Source organism: Sardina pilchardus, chromosome 9 (assembly GCF_963854185.1).
Source record: "Sardina pilchardus chromosome 9, fSarPil1.1, whole genome shotgun sequence".
Lineage (NCBI taxonomy): Eukaryota > Metazoa > Chordata > Actinopteri > Clupeiformes > Clupeidae > Sardina > Sardina pilchardus.
In genome coordinates, this window is record NC_085002.1 from 14,260,153 (window position 1) to 14,277,256 (window position 17,104).

The following is a 17,104-nucleotide window of genomic DNA, read 5'->3' on the forward strand; positions in this document are numbered from 1 at the left end:
GTTTCCTTAAGTGCAAAATAAATACAATTCACAATTGTCTGTTGTGTGATAAACAGTCATGGCACTTGGGGTTGCAGGAACAGTATTTGATTAAAATCGCAACCCATCTTATTTTGTTTGCTTGGCTTTTTGTCTTGGTCTTGTCTTTCAAGCTATACATGTAACGAGGAAAAAAACCCAAACTCCATGAACATGTTAAAAAAAAAAAAAATCAAATATTTTATGAGCGTACCGAGCTCCATGGATCTGCGCTCCAGTGAGGGCTAGACGGGCACGACTGAGTATTGCACTGCTCTCGGTCGGGCGGTTTGTCAAGAATTTCACAGCTCAGATCGTTAAAGCGCTCCCCGTTGGGCCGCTGACATGCGACCAGCCGTGTTTTTATCCCGCCGCCACAGGACTTCGTACACTGTGGACGAGAGGAGGAACACAGAATGCAAGGGGTGAGCACCTGGGGCTTTCTCTCGGGACAGGAAGTGTCCTGTGCACCGTCCCCATCACTATGCATGCAAGGCACCACGTTTAGCCGTCCTAGTGCTAGCACAGGCACGCAAAGGAACACCGTTACCACAACATTCCCGAAATCAACACCATGACATAAGATATGAACCACCCACAGTATCCCTTTGATGCTACCAAAACTCTGGAAACAATCTTAAGAAAGCTTAAAGTGTATGAAGTTAAATAAAACCAGGAGCAATCACCGCCATCACTGACGAACGACTTGTTGCTAAAATGCTATGGTAACCATTCAACAATGCAGATGACCTCAATTCTCAGATTTACAGGAGTAATGGTCAGGTTCAGGGATCTCGAATAACATAATCATATCAGTCAAGTATTCTCATCGACCATAAGTTCGACCAAACCGCAGTGTTGACCTTCACAATAACTATAGATAAACCATCATTAGTAGACTTCCGCTCACCTCTCCCCAGTTGCCATAGACCCACTGCGGGCAGGGTCCAGATTCGCAGGAGCGCTGCTCGTTGGGCTGGGAGCTCTCATCACAGTTGTTGGCCGTGTAGCCGTTCTCATCCTGGCACACCACCACGCGCCTCTGGAAGCCTCCCGCACACGTGCTGGAGCACTGGGTTCAAGAGGGGGACACGTCAGGTCAGTGAGACGCTCAAAAACAACGGGCATCAGACCCACACATCAATCAAGCTGTATGTTTATTAGAGTCAAAGACAAGGTTTGCTTTGGCTATGCCACTGAATGGTTATCTCTTCGCATGTGACTTAAAGGGATAATCCGGAGTGAAATGCACTTTAGATCAATTTTTCGGACTATTGGGAGTACATACGTTGAGTTGACACCAAAATCATGTCATTCGGATGTATTTTGAGAAAGTTCGCGCTCACCGTTTTTAGCCAAAACTCGTTAGCCTGGAAATGACCGGGGCGTGTCCTTTCGCCGCTACAAAACGCTATTTTTATACCTCTTCTACTGTTCCAAACAACACTACACTTACGTGGTAGTGAGTAGAGGTTCCCTAAAGCCAAACCGAAGTATCAGCACGTCTTTATGTGGTCGGATAGAGAGTCCAGAATGAATTTAATCGAGTCCGTACCTTTCCGGAAATGTTAGTAAAGTGTTGTGAAAACGTTGCTAGCTGCAACAGCGACATTTCCGGAAAGGTACTGACTCGATTAAATTCATTCTGGACTCTCTATCCGACCACATAAAGACGTGGGGATACTTCGGTTTGGCTTTAGGGACCCTCTACTCACTACCACGTAAGTGTAGTGTTGTTTGGAACAGTAGAAGAGGTATAAAAATAGCGTTTTGTAGCGGCGAAATGACATGCCCGAGTCACCTCCAGGCTAACGAGTTTTGGCTAAAAACGGTGAGCTCGAACTTTCTCAAAATACATCCGAATGACATGATTTTGGTGTCAACTCAACGTATGTACTCCCAATAGTCCGAAAAATTGATCTAAAGTGCATTTCACTCCGGATTATCCCTTTAAGATACCGAGTCTTGTGTGAAAGTCACTGTGTTGTCACTAGAGTCTGTGGCCAACTTGTACAACTTGTATGGGAATACATTAGGTTTGTGACACTGGACACAAACTAAGTAATTTGTCACATTACATACAATGTGTGCAATTTATTCCCTCAGACTTTCAATAGTAAATGTCTACTGTAACTTTCTGTACAACTTCAAAACCATCATAAATAACAAGGTTTGATCTCAGGATTTCCCTTTTGGGTTAAACATGGTCTCTGCTAGCGACTTCCTACATGTGGTTACCTTCCTGCACATGACTAATACCCGTTATACATCTTGACATACTTTACATCATTGTAGCCTAAAATGGATTAATACACTATCATATCTTAGCATTAATGTTAATTAAAGTACTGAACTATTAAAACAGGGTCTGCTGTAGTTCACAGATGGTGAAAATTAGTTTCTGGCATTGTGACGTCACTGTTTGTCCTTGTAGCCATTGTTTATAAGACAACGACCTTGTTGAATCTATCTTGGTCACAGCCAAAAAGAGAATACGTTCGTCAGTGGGACAGCCTTGATCCACCAATAGATACGCTTATAAATAACTCTCAGAAGTTAGTCGCTGATAAAAAAGACAGTCAATTTCCACTACGTTGAAGGAAACTGGATGGACGCACTGCCATTTGTTCTTTATTTTTGGTCCTCTCTGGGCTTTATTGTGATATGATAGATAGGACAGGAAGCTGGTGGGGAAGTGATGCGGAGTCGGAGTGAGGGATGACCTAAAGCTGGACTCAACCCTGGGTCTTCGTGTCCTCAGACCGTTCTGATGCCGGACACTACGGCTGCACCACTGCTCTCTGACCAAACGACGAGGCTAATTTAAGAACATCCTTCACTAATCAGGCAGACAAAAGGCAGAGTGGGACAGCGGACCACCAAAAATAGCACCAAGTACTTTTCATTGTGCTTTTTTTTTCTTAATCTAAGCATTTCAATTATGCACAGACAAAACCCTTCAGACCACAGTCAATTGTTCTCGCATGCTAAAACTCCAACGCTAAGGAAACCTACACAGAGGCCGTCTGAATGGAATAATTGTGATTAAAAGAGGTCATTTAAAACAAATGGTCTGCGCTTAAAAGGCGCAATTACAAGCGTTTACTTAGACTTGGCCGAGGAGACACTCACCGCTCCCCAAGGACCAGTTCTCCACTGGTTGCGGCCTCTCCTGCTGTCGCTGCCCCCAGCCGGCGGCACGCTCTTGGGGATGGGGGGGAAGGAGCCGTGGTCAGTGGGCCTGGAGGGGCACTGGGGCATGGCGCACTCTTGCTCGCGGGCTGGACGGTCGTCTGGGTCACACTCGCTCACATCCACCACCTGGTCGCTGAAGTTCACGCACACCACCTGGCGGGTTGCTTTGCCCTGGCCGCAGGACACCGAGCACTGCAAATAGAAGCACGCAAAACAGACACACACACACACACACACACACACACACACACACACACACACAACACACCATACATACATAAGCATGTTACCACACAGGACTACTTTCAAACGACATCAACTAGAAACTTGCAAATACATGCAAATGCAAATACATGCACACAAAAGCAGTTCAGCAATTCAACATTTTACGGAAAAGCTGAGTGAACAATTATTAATAAAACAAATGTATTGTGACTTTGTCCCATAAAATGTAAGTTGCCATCCTTAGGCATTTGACACCAGATGCTGTGTCATGAAGTGACTCCTACAGAGCTGACCTGACTTCCTATGTCTGTGTTAGGCAGCCAGTGATAGTGCTCCAAGCCAATTGCTGTCTGTATTAAACTATGTGGCCTCACAATAAATGGCTTCCTTCCTCGGGTTCAACGAGTTACTCTGGCATACAGTAAATAATCAGAAACCCTCCCACCGCGGTGCACTCATCCACTCGCTCACTCACTCACTCACTCGCTCACTCACTCGCTCGTTCACTCGCTCTTTCGCTCGCTCTTTCGTACGGGCCCTGATAACTGTGGGCTGGGAGGGAGTATCGCTGCTCCTCTCAAGCTGATGAGAAACAGCTGTAAACAAGGCCTGGCCCTCTCACACACACACACATACACACACACACACACACACACACACACACACACCACCACCTCAACCTCCCCCACCACAACCAGCGGCCCCCATCCATTCCTATCAGCTCCTCGCGCCCCCGAGAGGCGCCTGATGACAAAGAGGATGGCCATTTAACACTGGGGCTGAGTACCAGAGAGACCCAAGCTAAATAAACCAGCTAATGAAACGCTAATGGAGCTCCGATGGGTGGGGGGTGATCTGTGGCTGGGTGGGGTGGGTGGGCGGAGGGGGGATACAGTGAGGAAATGAAGGAAACTAGCTGTGGTTTTTTGAAGCCTAAGATTTCATCAAATGAGCTGTTGAGAGCACATACTGCAATGGCAAATAAAACAAATGTGGTATGTGTGTGTGTGTGTGTGTGTGTGTTTGTGTGTGTGTGTGATGAAGCAATTCTACAATCAAGTAGATGCATACTTCACAATTCCTCAAAAGCCATTAACAAACAATGCCCTTCAAGTTCACGGCACACATTTCCAGCGCACACTCACCGGAGTCCACTCCAGAACCTTCCACTGGCCACATGCCACCACCTGGCAGACTTCCCGCGCCGTCGGCCTGGGAAGGTGAGCGCAGGCAGACTCCTCGGCCACTCCTCCCTGGTTGTCACGGCAACTCACATACCGCATCCGAGTTCCTTTGCCACAGGAGGCGCTGCACTGTAATCGTAGAAAGAACAATGGCCGTTTTTTGGTGCGAATAAACATTTCACTTTTCGACAGGAATAAATGCAAGACTAAAAAATCAACACTTTGCTTTGCATGACCTAAACTGACACATCTTTCCACACCCCAGCAGCATATATAGGTGGGAATCACACTGTCCAGCAGAAAGCAGCGCATTTCCTACTGTTTGCTATGGTTCAGCAGCAGTTACCCTTGCACCAAACATCATGAGCGTTGAACTTGGTTCAACTTTCAAAACGCCCTACGAGGCTCATCAAGCTATCATGTGTTCAGGCAACAGAACATAGACTATTTGTGTAACTTAGGAACCAGATAGGACTTCTTTTAAATGATTATGGTCTGAGCATTATGTGTTATGCTTACTGTAACTGCTTCCCCTTCTTTATTTCCAGTGTGATCTCCACCGTATAATATGTCCTAGAACTGTGCTGAGTCTGGCTGTATTCCAACACTAATGACCATGCGTGGTGGGATGTGTGTGTGTGTGATCTACCTGTGTCCACGATCCAAATCTCCACTGGGTTTTGTGACCGGGATGAGAAGGCAATTTGGTGTCCGGTGACACAGGATGGGCAACTGGGCACAGAGCTAGCTCACAATCCTGGAGTGTAAAGAGACAGAGACGTAGAGAGAGAGAGAGAAAGAGAGAAGGAGAGGGAGGAGAGGGATTGAGATAAAAGAAGACAAGACAGTGAATGCCAAGGATAGATAAATAAGGATATGGGGAAACAGCAGATAAAGGCAAACCAAAGGAGGTAAAGAAAAAAGATAGAGGGAGAGAGGGACAGAGAGAGAGGAAGAGAAAAAAAAGCACATCAGTCAGGAACCCTGTGGTACACGTCTCCAGGGTAACCCCTGGCACAGGCCAACACTCCTCCTTCAGCGGGCAACCCGTGTCCAGCATCCCCTAGGCCCTGCCAGGGAGGCACTGTGTGTGTGTGTGTGTGTGTGTGTGTGTGTGTGTGTGTGTGTGTGTGTGAGTGAGGGAATGGGGGTGTGAGGGCTGTTGAAATCAGTTTGGTAGGTCTGAAGTGCGCTACACATTCCAGATTCACCCTCTGAGTGGAAACAAATAGGACCCTGGCAGTGGGAGGAATCAGGCATCATGCTGCCGCACAACAGCCATAAAGTACGTCGTAAAACTCCTCTCAAAAACAGACGGGAGAAGGCGAGAAAGAGAGAGAAGAGGAAGAGTGGGAGAAAGCAAGAAAGAGAGACAGAGAGAGAGAGAGGGATACAGAGGGAGAGAATGCTCAGACAGGGTAGTCTGGCTATCACCATACTAAGCTCAGTCTTTTAAGATTGAACATTAGTCTGGGGAGTCTGCACTTTATTTCTACTGCATGAGAGGCGTGATCAATGTGCACCGTTCAAATGACACCGTATGCTTGATCAGTCCTTCAACCAATCAGACCAATGATCCGGTGCGTCTTTTGGATGAGATAGTTTGCAATTGGACAGGGCTTGTTGAGATCTGTACTCAGAGTGACCAAGTCAAAGTAGAACTAGACCTCAGTTCATGAGCACATTCTTTTCCACACCTCCTCAAACTTCCTCTGTTCTTTCTACCCTTCCTTCTTTTCCACCTCTCTTTCCCTCCTGTTTTCTCTCCGTCTCACTGGGGGTCAGGTGAAGCCTGACGGGGTTCAGCGCTAAACGTGAAAACTCCGTTCTGTGCCCCCATCTGGACTCCCGGGCTCCCGTACGGCCGTAGGGCCGGTCGACCGGCGGGCGGGCGTGAGGGCAGGAGGGCAGGGGGTACGGCCTTCCTCGCTCGACTCGGCCGACTCGGCTGGTCCCCGCCCCGCGCTTCACGGATGACCGGCTGGAATCACACAGAGGTGAAGTGACTTGTTCAGGGTCAGTGGGCCTGGCGGCTGAGTCGGGGGGATTGAGAGCGGGGGGCCTCCCTGTGGCCGGCTGCACCCGCCCGCCCGCCCGAATGCCCCGCGCCCAGCCGCGCTCCTGGGCCCCCGCGCCTTGTTATTGCAGCGCTCTGGACGCGTTCGGGAAAACGCAGCTCGGCCCATTCCCACCCTCGGGCTCATGAAAATGTAGTAGGGCTGTAAAGCCGTGTGTGTGTGTGTGTGTGTGTGTGTGTGTGTGTGTGTGTGTGTGTGTGTGTGTGTGTGTGTGTGTGCATGTGTGAGTGAGTGTGTGTGCGTGTGTGTGAGAGAGAGAGAGGGAGAGGTAAATGTATGTGTGCACATGTGTGTGTGTGTGTGTGTGTGTGTGTGTGTGTGTGTTTAGGAGGGGGTGGCTTAAACGAGCCACATAAGCAGTAATGGCTCGCTTTAGCAGTGGCAGTTACAGGCTCCTGCATCCAAAACCCTGACTAATAAAGAAAGGAGAGGAGGGTCCGAGCATCATGGACACCTAACACACGCGTAACGGAGAGCCACTGACCGGTGACGGGCTGGTCGACTCAAACAAGCGTTAAGTGAACTGTGAGCTCCAACACATCCCGCGACTGTGCGTTCTATCTGCGTAGTTCACCAGCCCTGGCTCTTTAGTCCTGTCTATGGTATGCCTGGATCCACGTGTACTCAGAACCACTGTGAGCGTCCCAGCCCCCATCACTAACCCCCCCACCCCTCTGCTCGCCCCAGGGCCTCCGTCCGCGCGCCCCCTGCCGAGGATGGCCCCTCACTCTTGGGGCGCTCCGCGGGAGGCTGGAGGTAGGGTGGAGTGGGGTGGGGTGGGATGTTGGTAGTGAAGGGTGTGAGGGTGAGTTGTGGGGGGGGGGGGGACAATGCCAGCAATGTGCCTCCGTCTGGGGGCCTGATGTGAGCAGCACACGGGGGCCTCCCTTGACCAGACTACAGGGCCTTATTGTGTCCAGGTGGAGAGCGGCCCGGACGCAAGACTTCCTTCCTGCCGTGAGGCACCACAGCGCAGAGCACAGCAGACCGGCCTGTACCTGTGCACAGGAGTCTCCCTTCTCTCTCTCTCTCTCTCTCTCTCTCTCACTCGCTCTCCCTCTCATTCTCTCCCTCACTCTCTCACTCTCACTCTTTCCCTAACTCTCTCTCTCTCTCTCTCTCTCTCTCTCTCTCTCTCTCTATATATATATATATATATATACAGTACATGTATGTCTCTCTCCCCCTGTCTATCTTTCTCTTCTTTCATACCTCCAACTCTTTCTATCTCTCCTTTACGTTCTCCCTCTCTCTACCTCCCTCTCTCTTTCTCTCTCTCTCTCTCTCTCTCTCTCTGTATCTAAGGATTGTGAATGGTTCTTCAATGACTTCGCTAATCTGTCTGCTCCCTCACGGTCCTTTGGCTACGTACGGTAGTCTCCCTTTGCTCACATCAAAGCGCTGTATCGGCTAAACACAGGAAGTTTTACTTTGCTGAAAATTGCAGCCATTCTCTCCTTGGCAGCTTCGGCCCCCTTATCTGCTCTCCACTTTACACAAGCCGTCTCCTCCCAGGTATTTCTTAAAGTCACCCTGCCTCGATCATGAGCGCGCGCTCACATCTCGGCCGACTGAGAGAGAGAGAGAGAGAGAGAGAGAGAGAGAGAGAGAGAGAGCGAGAGAGAGAGAGAGAAAGAGAGAGAGAGAGGAACGGTCATCTTACCTGAGTGTCCGTGGGCCTGGTGGCTGCGTTACATTCCGTGTCGTCCATGACAGACCCGTACGACCCCACCACGCACTTCACCGCCCTCATCTGATAGCCTGGTCCACACGTGGTGGAGCACTGCATGTGTGGGATAGTGGACGAAGGAGAGGAGAGGGGGAGGGAGAGGGAGAGAAGATGGAAGAGGTTGGAACAAAGCCCCGGCAAGCTCTTAACAAAACGCACGCATCCTCGTAAAATAGCTCGTATTAATATACGATATCTGGCTCCTGACTGAAAGCCTTAGCGGCACAAATCCAGGCCAAAAGATAACTCTATCCTTGAAAGACCCAGGCACATGTAATTCATCCAATTTATTTTCAGTAACGTTTTTCTTCCAATTTCTTTCCCATACCTCCACTGAACTGACCGAAAAGAGGTCAAATCTGTGGGGCCACCATTTCTGCCCATGCCTCATTGAATGCCTTCAAATACACGTTTAACAGAGTTGCCAATTCCCAACGTATAGGCGATGCGTAATCTGTGTCACACTTTTGGACTTATGGTGGCGAAGTTGGACCACACACCTGGCGTTATGAATTCACATTTTAGTTTAAGTCTTGACCTCAATGCTGCTTCAAATGTTTGGATGCAACACTAATGGAATCTAATGCATCTGCTTTCCCACGAGAGATAAACAGCTCTTGAAAAGAGTGCGTAAACACAAGGCACTCTGTAGAGTTGATGTTCAATTTGCCAACAACTGTCTAATTATTCAGGAAATCCCTACAGAACTACTTGCAAAAAGCCGAATGCTATATAACAGTAGCCTATATGTACAACATGTAAAAAGCGAAATGCTATAACAGTAACCTACTATATGTACAACATGTAAAAATCTAAATGCTATATTACAGTAGCCTATATGTACAACATGTGAAAAGCTAAACGTTATACAGTAGCTTATATGTACAACATGTAAAAAGGTAAATGCTATATTGCTGTTTTCTATACATTTCAGCAGAACTATTTACTTGTACATAGACAGGTAAAAAAGTCTATATCCTGCATGTCTTCATGTCTACATGTCTTAAGGTATGTTTGGATATACACGTTGCACATGTGCAAGTTGCCAAATTAGGTTGCATTTTAAATGGACGGTGAACATGAAAGTCCTTTTAGATGAGAGCCATTAAAAACGTGTGCATGCTGTGGCAGAGGTGCGGTCCTTGGCCTACCTGTCCCCAGGATCCGACCTGCCACGAGGCACACTCCTGCTGCAGGCACGTCTGCACCGACTCCGGCTTAGACGAGTCGCAGAACCGGTCGTCCAGTCGGTCCTCTCCGAACTGACACCAGGTCTGCCGGTGCTTGTATCCTTTTCCGCAGGTTACTAAACACTATGAACGCACACACATGCACACACACACACACACACACACACATTCAGTACATGCACACACACACACACACACACACACACACATTCAGTACATGCACACACACACACACACACACACACACACACACACACACAAACACACACACAAACAGGGGAAAGTCAATGAATTGCAACATACTTGAACCTCCACTATGTGTGCTAAGTATAAGCGCCTTCACAAAGGAATATTGTGAAACAATTACCCATTCTTGCTGCTCCTCTATCCGTGACGCTTGCACAGAACACAGCAAAGCACAAACTTAGCATCTCGGCCAAATGGCATTTTGATGAAATTCAATTACACAACATTGGCTCTTATCAAGGGAGAGCTACTGCCTGCCTTTTTTTAGTGGGGTGTGTGGGGTGAGGCTGCGATTTCACATCCAGCCCATTTCACAGGCCATTAACATAGGTGGTAATTTTCCCCCCGAAAGGTCAGAGTACCTTGGTTGTGTAAACAGCGTGCAGGTCAAGCAGGCATTCCACAGAAACAGCCACTCTCTGTCAGCGCAGGGAGAAACAGAGAGAGAGAGAGAGAGAGAGAGAGAGAGAGAGAGATGGAGGTAGAGAGAGAAAGTAAAGGAGATATGTATAGAGCAAGAGAGAGAGAGAGAGAGAAAGAGAGAGAGGAAGAGATGGAGGTAGAGAGAGGGAGAATGTGAAGGAGAGATGTAAAGAGAAAGAGAGAGAGAGGGGAGGAGAGATAGAGAAATAGAGAGAGAGGAAGAGAAGGAGGTAGAGAGAGAAAGTAAAGGAGAGATGGAGAGAGCAGGAGAGAGATAGAGATAGAGAAATAGAAAGAGAGAGAGGAAGAGAAGGAGGTAGAGCGAGAAAGTGAAGGAGAGATGGAAAGAGCAGGAGAGTGAGATAGAGAAATAAAGATAGAGAGGAAGAGAAGGAGGTAGAGAGAGAAAGTGAAGGAGAGATGGAAAGAGCAGGAGAGAGAGGTAGAGAAATAGAAAGAGAGAGAGGAAGAGAAGGAGGTGGAGAGAGAAACTGAAGGAGAGATGGAAAGAGCAGGAGAGATAGAGAGCTGGAGACAGAGGAGGAGAGAGCGAGGGGGGACGCGGAGGGGCCCTATACCTCTGACCAGTCGCCGGTCTTCCACTGCGGGCACTGAAACTCATTGCAGGGCTGGACGGTGAGCTTGTCCCTCTGGTTGCATTTGCTCTCGTCCCCGCCGACCTCTGCTGCCTTCCCGCACACCGCCCCCCGCCGACGGGTGCCCCCTCCACAGCTTTTGGAGCACTGTTGGACACACACACACACACACACACACGCACACACACACACACACACACACACACACACACACACACACACACACACACAGTATTACACAAGGCTCAGTCTGCTCACTAATTCCTCCAAACTTTCCTGAGCCAAAGTTTCTCTCTCTTGCTTTCTCTCTCAAACACACAAACACATACACACACACACACACACACACACACACACACACACACACACACACACCAACAAAAGTCTCACCTCTGACCATGGGGAGTACTCCCAGCCGCCAGGGTTGCAGTCTCCATGGCAACCCTCCTTGTCGTCGGGCTTGCGCTGGTTGCTGCAGTAGCGGTCGTCCACCTTCTGAGTCTTGCCGTCGGCGAGGCTGTGCTTGGCACAGTAGATCTCCAGCGTGCGGTAGCCAAGGCCGCACTGGGCATTGCACTCGCTCTTACGTGCGATGTGCCACCTAATGCCACACAAGGATAAGCCAGGACAACAAAGAGCAAAATTGAAAACTGCTGTTCTGGCACACACACACACACACACACACACACACGCAGGCACACACACACACACACACGCAGGCACACACACACACACTCACACATTACATTCACACACACACACATTGCACATACACTCCCACACACACACACACACACACACACACACACACACACACACACACACACACACCCGCACATACATACACGCACAGTACACACACACACACACACACACACTCCAACCAAAACTCGAAGCTTGATAAAACTCTCACTCTCACACACTCCAACTCAAAACCTCACACACACACACTCTCCACACTTCACCAGCTCTTGAACCTTCCCCTCTCGCGCTGGTTCTTGCGCCGCGGAGGAGAAGAGCCCGGGCCAGGAGAGCATTCTTCTCCGGGGGGCGCGAGCGCCAGCAGCTGTGACTGATTTGCGCGGGGCCAGATGTGCGCGTCCTCGCGCCGGCTCACCTGAGTTCACACTCCGTGTTGCAGGGCTCGGTGATGGCGCTGGGCCGGGCCGAGCCGTGGCACCGCTGGTCGGACACCACCACGCGGTCCGACTCGCGGCTGCACAGGATCTTCCTCTTGCGCTCCCCTGAGAGAGAGAGAGAGAGAGAGAGTTTTATTTGTATGTTTCCCCCTCTTCCCCTCCCCCTTTTGATGTATTTGACCCAAATGCTTCGGCAATACTGTACAACGCTATGGTCATGCTAATAAAGCTCCTTTTGAATTTGAATTTATGAGACAGAGAGAGAGAGAGAGAGAGAGAAAAGAGAGAAAGAGAAAGAGAGAGAGAAGCAATGTTTTCTTTCTTTCAAGTGCTCACAAACATTGAGCGCCTGTGCCAAGCGCAGCGCCCTGCAACAGACTCCTGGTGCGGCTGTGAGTAAACTATCTAAGAGAGGGCCGGTGGCCGGCGGCCAGCGCCGTGTCCTCGGCTGATCTCTGGACGGCCCCGGCGAACGGGGAGCTCCAGCCGCAGAGGATCAGGCTAAAACAGATCTCCCCCATTCACACAACAAACAGCGGAAAACACTCTTTACCTTCACACACACACACACACACACACACACACACACGCATGCTCACTCACCTTGGCAAAGCCTGCTACATTCTTGCCATTGTCCGTAGGCATCCCAGAAGAACTGCTGCGGCTTGTCCTCGATGGGGATGTTGAAGGAATACCTGACGTCTGGGTTGAACAGGTTCCCCACAGAAAGCACCTGCAGAAGCCAAAGCAGAACTTGAGATAGAAACCCCCCCACTGGAAGTTCTAATGAACCTTCTAAAGAAGAACCTTCTTAATAGAACACATAGATCATCAAAGCACGGGGGAGCGGGTCAGCTGAACGAGAACGTCGTTTCACTGGCCTCACCTGGACTATGATGTCCTCCTCGATGCGGTCAGTGCAGTTGAGTCTCTCGATGACGTGGTCAGAGCCACTGTACTCAAGGACAGCGTTGCCCAGCTTGATTTCCCTTTTGAACATGCTGACCACGAACCCTCCGTTGAGCAAATATTCCCCACGACTGTCAGAAACAGCTGAAAGACAAGAGAGTGTAAAAAACGGACAGCATTAGTGCACGCGGTCACTTAAGCTTCCCGTCGTGGTGGGGCGTGATAGCGCAAACAGAAACAGAAACAGGGCCACAGCTCCGAGCAGGTGCATGTCGTTGCACTTGATTTCCTCGTCTAATACGGCATAAGGCCGTGTCTCTTTGCGCCCTGTCGGGAATTTGTCAAATGATTTGTATGAAATGTTCTGGTCGATGAAACACTTTCATGCATTTTCATGTACAGTAAAGGTACTGACGATAAAGTGGGGGAGATAAACTTAATTGGGGTAAAGAAATCCAGCATTCCTTGAAGAGTCTTGAGTCTTCCTGTGCAATAGCCAGTCTACTGCACAAATTCACACTAATGCGATTATGTAGCTCATTTCCTGAGTTACTTTCTCCGCCATTTCACACGTCACAGTAATGTGGCTTAAGAGCCCAGCCCTTTCCCCACATGACCCTCTCACCCAGCCGATTCCCCTGGAGCCCCTTAACACACACACACACACACACACACACACACACACACACACACTTATACAATCCCTCAACCCTCCATGCACGCATGCACTCTCATTAAGACACACACATACACACACACACACAGACATCCACCACCCATCCACATAGACAGACACACACAGCCATCCATCCACCCACCCAGACAAATATGTTCTCTCTCTCTCTCTCTCTCTCTCTCTCTCTCTCTCTCTCATACACACACATACACAGAAACACACACACACACTCACTCAATCACCCACCCATCCATGCATGCATGCCCTCATATTCAGACATACACATACACACACAAACACACAGCACACACACACATACACACACACCCACGCACATATCAACTCACTTACCCATCTGGACATGCATGTGCTCGCACACTCAAATACACACACATACACACACACACACAGGTCTCTCTCCTGAGGCTGCCTGGCCCTATGGAGCTGGAACATACAGAGCACACTCTGATCTCGTCCAGGCTGGGGTGGTGTGGGCTGAGGTGGGGCCCGACTGTGCTCTGGATCGCCGAGCATGTTAACATGCATGGAGGGTGAACTTCACACTTCAACAGGGGCCATTCACCACTACACCCCCCCACCCCACCCCGTCCCACCCCATCCGCTCTCTCCTCTCCCTCTTTCTCTCTCCCTCTCTCTCTCTCTCTCCCTCCCTCTCTATCTCTCTCTCTCCTCTCCCTCTTTCTCCCTCCCTCTCTCTCTTTCTCTCTCCTCTCCCTCTTTCTCTCTCTCTCTCTCTCTCTCTCTCTCTCTCCTCTCCCTCTTTCTCCCTCCCTCTCCATCGCTCCTTCTCTCTGCTCTCACTTTCTCTCTGTCTCTCTCTCTCTCTCTCTTTCTCTCTCTACATTGCATCCTGAGATGGAATCTCTCTCTCTCTCTCACCACCCTTCTTATTCACTCTCTCTTTCTCTCTCTCTCTCTCAGCACCACAGCAAGTCCAACAGCCGGCCTGTCGCCGTTCAGGAGCAATGCAAAAGTTCCCCCAAATTAAAGGGCCACTTGTTTTCTCTGTGTGTTGCGCCCTTTGACCCCACACTTCCCTTTTCCCTAACGCCACCGCGGCTGCACGGTGAGAGAGGCCACCGCTCACACCATTAGCACCTCTAAACGTAAACAACGCTCTGGGAAAAACGTGACTGCAATACAAAATGGCCCCTGTCCCAGCCCAGCCCCCCCTCAGGCAGGAAGTACGGCCCATTAGTCTTGCAGGGTTAGACCCTGATTCCCAAAGATCAGGATTTACACCCAACATTCTCCACCTCGCATCACCAAAGGCACAGACGCATTTAGGCTGGACTCAGATGGCGATGACTCAGATCGAGTAAGTTACTCGAGTTGAGATGAAGGGTAGGCTTTAGTCCTATAGGATTAGACCCTGATTCCTGAAGATCAGGACTTAAATCCAATATTCTGCATCTCAACCAACCACAGGCACTAAGTACCTCAGGTGCAGTTAGGCTGACTGCAAGATCAAGAACGATAACTCAGAGTGAGTAAGGGCGCTTTCACACCACTAGTTTGATTATTTGGTCCGCACCAGGCAATAAAATTGTTATTATGTAGCATATAGACTCCAGTGTGGTCCACTTTCAGACCAGCAAACGAACCAAAAATGGCCCGATTGACGTTTCATCAATGTTTATCTTCCGATAGAAATAAGCGCCAATTTTGACTCACTATTGCGGAGTCAAGTCCACCGAGACCACCTCTTTTTGGCGGTCTCGGTCTGCTTGATTTAGTGCAGACCCGAGTGCGATTGATGCTTTCACACCAACGAAAACGAACCCTTTTGGTTCGAATGGATCGTTTGGTGCGCACCAACTGCTGTTTGGTGAAAGCACCCTAAGTTACATGACTTGAGGTGAAGAGGAGGTTTAACGTGGTCTTACCGAGGTAGTTGTCATCCTCTGGCTTCCCTGAGTAGCTGTGTTGTCGGACGTCAATGTTTGTAGCACCACTGGGTATTCGAACGACTACATTGTATCCTGAGATGGAATCACAAATAAAGAATGCACGCTCGTTAGACCTGCGGACCGTGTCCCTTAGGTTGTGGCCTTTCACTCTCATTGTGGAACGTCTCCAGGGCAGGGCGCTTACCGTAGTGGACGGTGTTGAACGTGCCCTGCATGGGCTTGCACGAGGAGTTGTCCCCTCCACACACACCACACTTGTCCCTCCTCGCCTTGGAGTTGAGCACGTGGTCACACCCGGCTTGCTGTGGAGCGGAGAGACAGAGCAGAACAGTAAGAGACCACCACATCAAAACACTAAGCTCTCTCTCTCTCTCTCTCTCTCTCTCTCTCTCTCTCACCAGCCTACTCTCTCTCTCTCTCTCTCTCTCTCACCAGCCTACTCTCTCTCTCTCTCTCTGAATCTCACTGGCCTACTCTCTCTCTCTCTCTCTCTCTCTCTCTGACTCTCACTGGCCTACTCTATCTCTCTCTCACTCTCACTAGCCTTCTTTCTCTCTCTCTCTCTCTCTCCCTCTCTCTCTCTCCAGCCCACTATTCACTTATCTTCAATGGAAAACCTGTGAATAAGCATGTACAAGTAAGTACGGAGAGTATGTTTTCGTAAGGGGAGACTCTGGGGTGCCGTGCGGTACGGTACGGCGGTGGAGAAGGATCCTGCCGTGGGACTCATCCCTCTCTCTCTCTCCCTCTCCACACATCCAGCGAGAGACCGAAGTGCTTAGCGGGCGGCTCGGTGGAAATAACATTGTTACAGCTGGGATTGGCGTGTTTGTGTGAAGGAGTAAAAACAGCGTAACTTTATGTGCTTATAGAAGTCCGACCGGCTACACTGAGGTGCAGGCATGTACAGAGACACACGTGTGCACACATATACACACACACGTACACACGCTAGAGAGAGAAACACCACACACACACTTACACAGAGTGATATTTCAAGAGGAGTACCATACAGCATATGGCCTGAGGCTACCAAAGCATTTTTTAGACATTTCCTTCGGTGGTGTGACATTTTTCGCTTCCTGCCGCCTTGAAGTGTGAAGTACTCTCAAGGTAAAAGGGGACCCTACATTGACCTGCGAACGGCGGTGTGTAAGGTGAACCTTCTGAGTTTAGAATGTACAAATATTTGAGAATGTGAAGAGAGGAAGGAGAGAGAGGGGGGGAAAAAAACAGAATCAAAGCTCTGGTTCCTTCAGAGCTCCGACAAAAGGAAGTGTTCGGACACAGCTACTTACCCTGCAGAGGCCCTGTACGCAGATGTCGTTGGTGTCCGGCCCGCATGGGGTACCGTCAATGACCCGGTCCCTGAGCTGATAGTAGGCCGTGCTCCCAGCCACCCGGCAGAACAGCTTACACCGATCCTTCATGAGGACTAGATGAAAGAGACGACAGCAAAAAAAAAAAAGAAAGAAAAACACTCAAAAAAAGTCTCAGTAGGGCACACAGTCAGGATGATCTACCAAGATATTCCGTTGAGCAAAAATCATGGCGTCTACAACAGT

General features: G+C 49.5%; 1 protein-coding gene across 1 annotated transcript in view; it reads right to left on the bottom strand.

Moving 5' to 3' along the window:
• Positions 1-220: 220 nt before the first annotated feature.
• The window catches only part of adamts9 (ADAM metallopeptidase with thrombospondin type 1 motif, 9), a 28,171-nt gene continuing 11,287 nt past the window's right edge, over positions 221-17,104 (bottom strand). Inside the window, exons 14-28 of the mRNA XM_062544954.1 lie at positions 16,838-16,974; positions 15,724-15,841; positions 15,516-15,611; positions 12,910-13,076; positions 12,627-12,756; positions 12,002-12,128; positions 11,275-11,485; positions 10,867-11,031; positions 9,581-9,742; positions 8,364-8,483; positions 5,272-5,379; positions 4,584-4,751; positions 3,151-3,405; positions 929-1,090; positions 221-409 (exon numbers count right to left, since the gene is read on the bottom strand). Of these exons, the coding sequence (XP_062400938.1) occupies positions 221-409; positions 929-1,090; positions 3,151-3,405; positions 4,584-4,751; positions 5,272-5,379; positions 8,364-8,483; positions 9,581-9,742; positions 10,867-11,031; positions 11,275-11,485; positions 12,002-12,128; positions 12,627-12,756; positions 12,910-13,076; positions 15,516-15,611; positions 15,724-15,841; positions 16,838-16,974 (2,315 nt within the window). The remainder of the gene's footprint in view (positions 410-928; positions 1,091-3,150; positions 3,406-4,583; positions 4,752-5,271; positions 5,380-8,363; positions 8,484-9,580; positions 9,743-10,866; positions 11,032-11,274; positions 11,486-12,001; positions 12,129-12,626; positions 12,757-12,909; positions 13,077-15,515; positions 15,612-15,723; positions 15,842-16,837; positions 16,975-17,104) is intronic.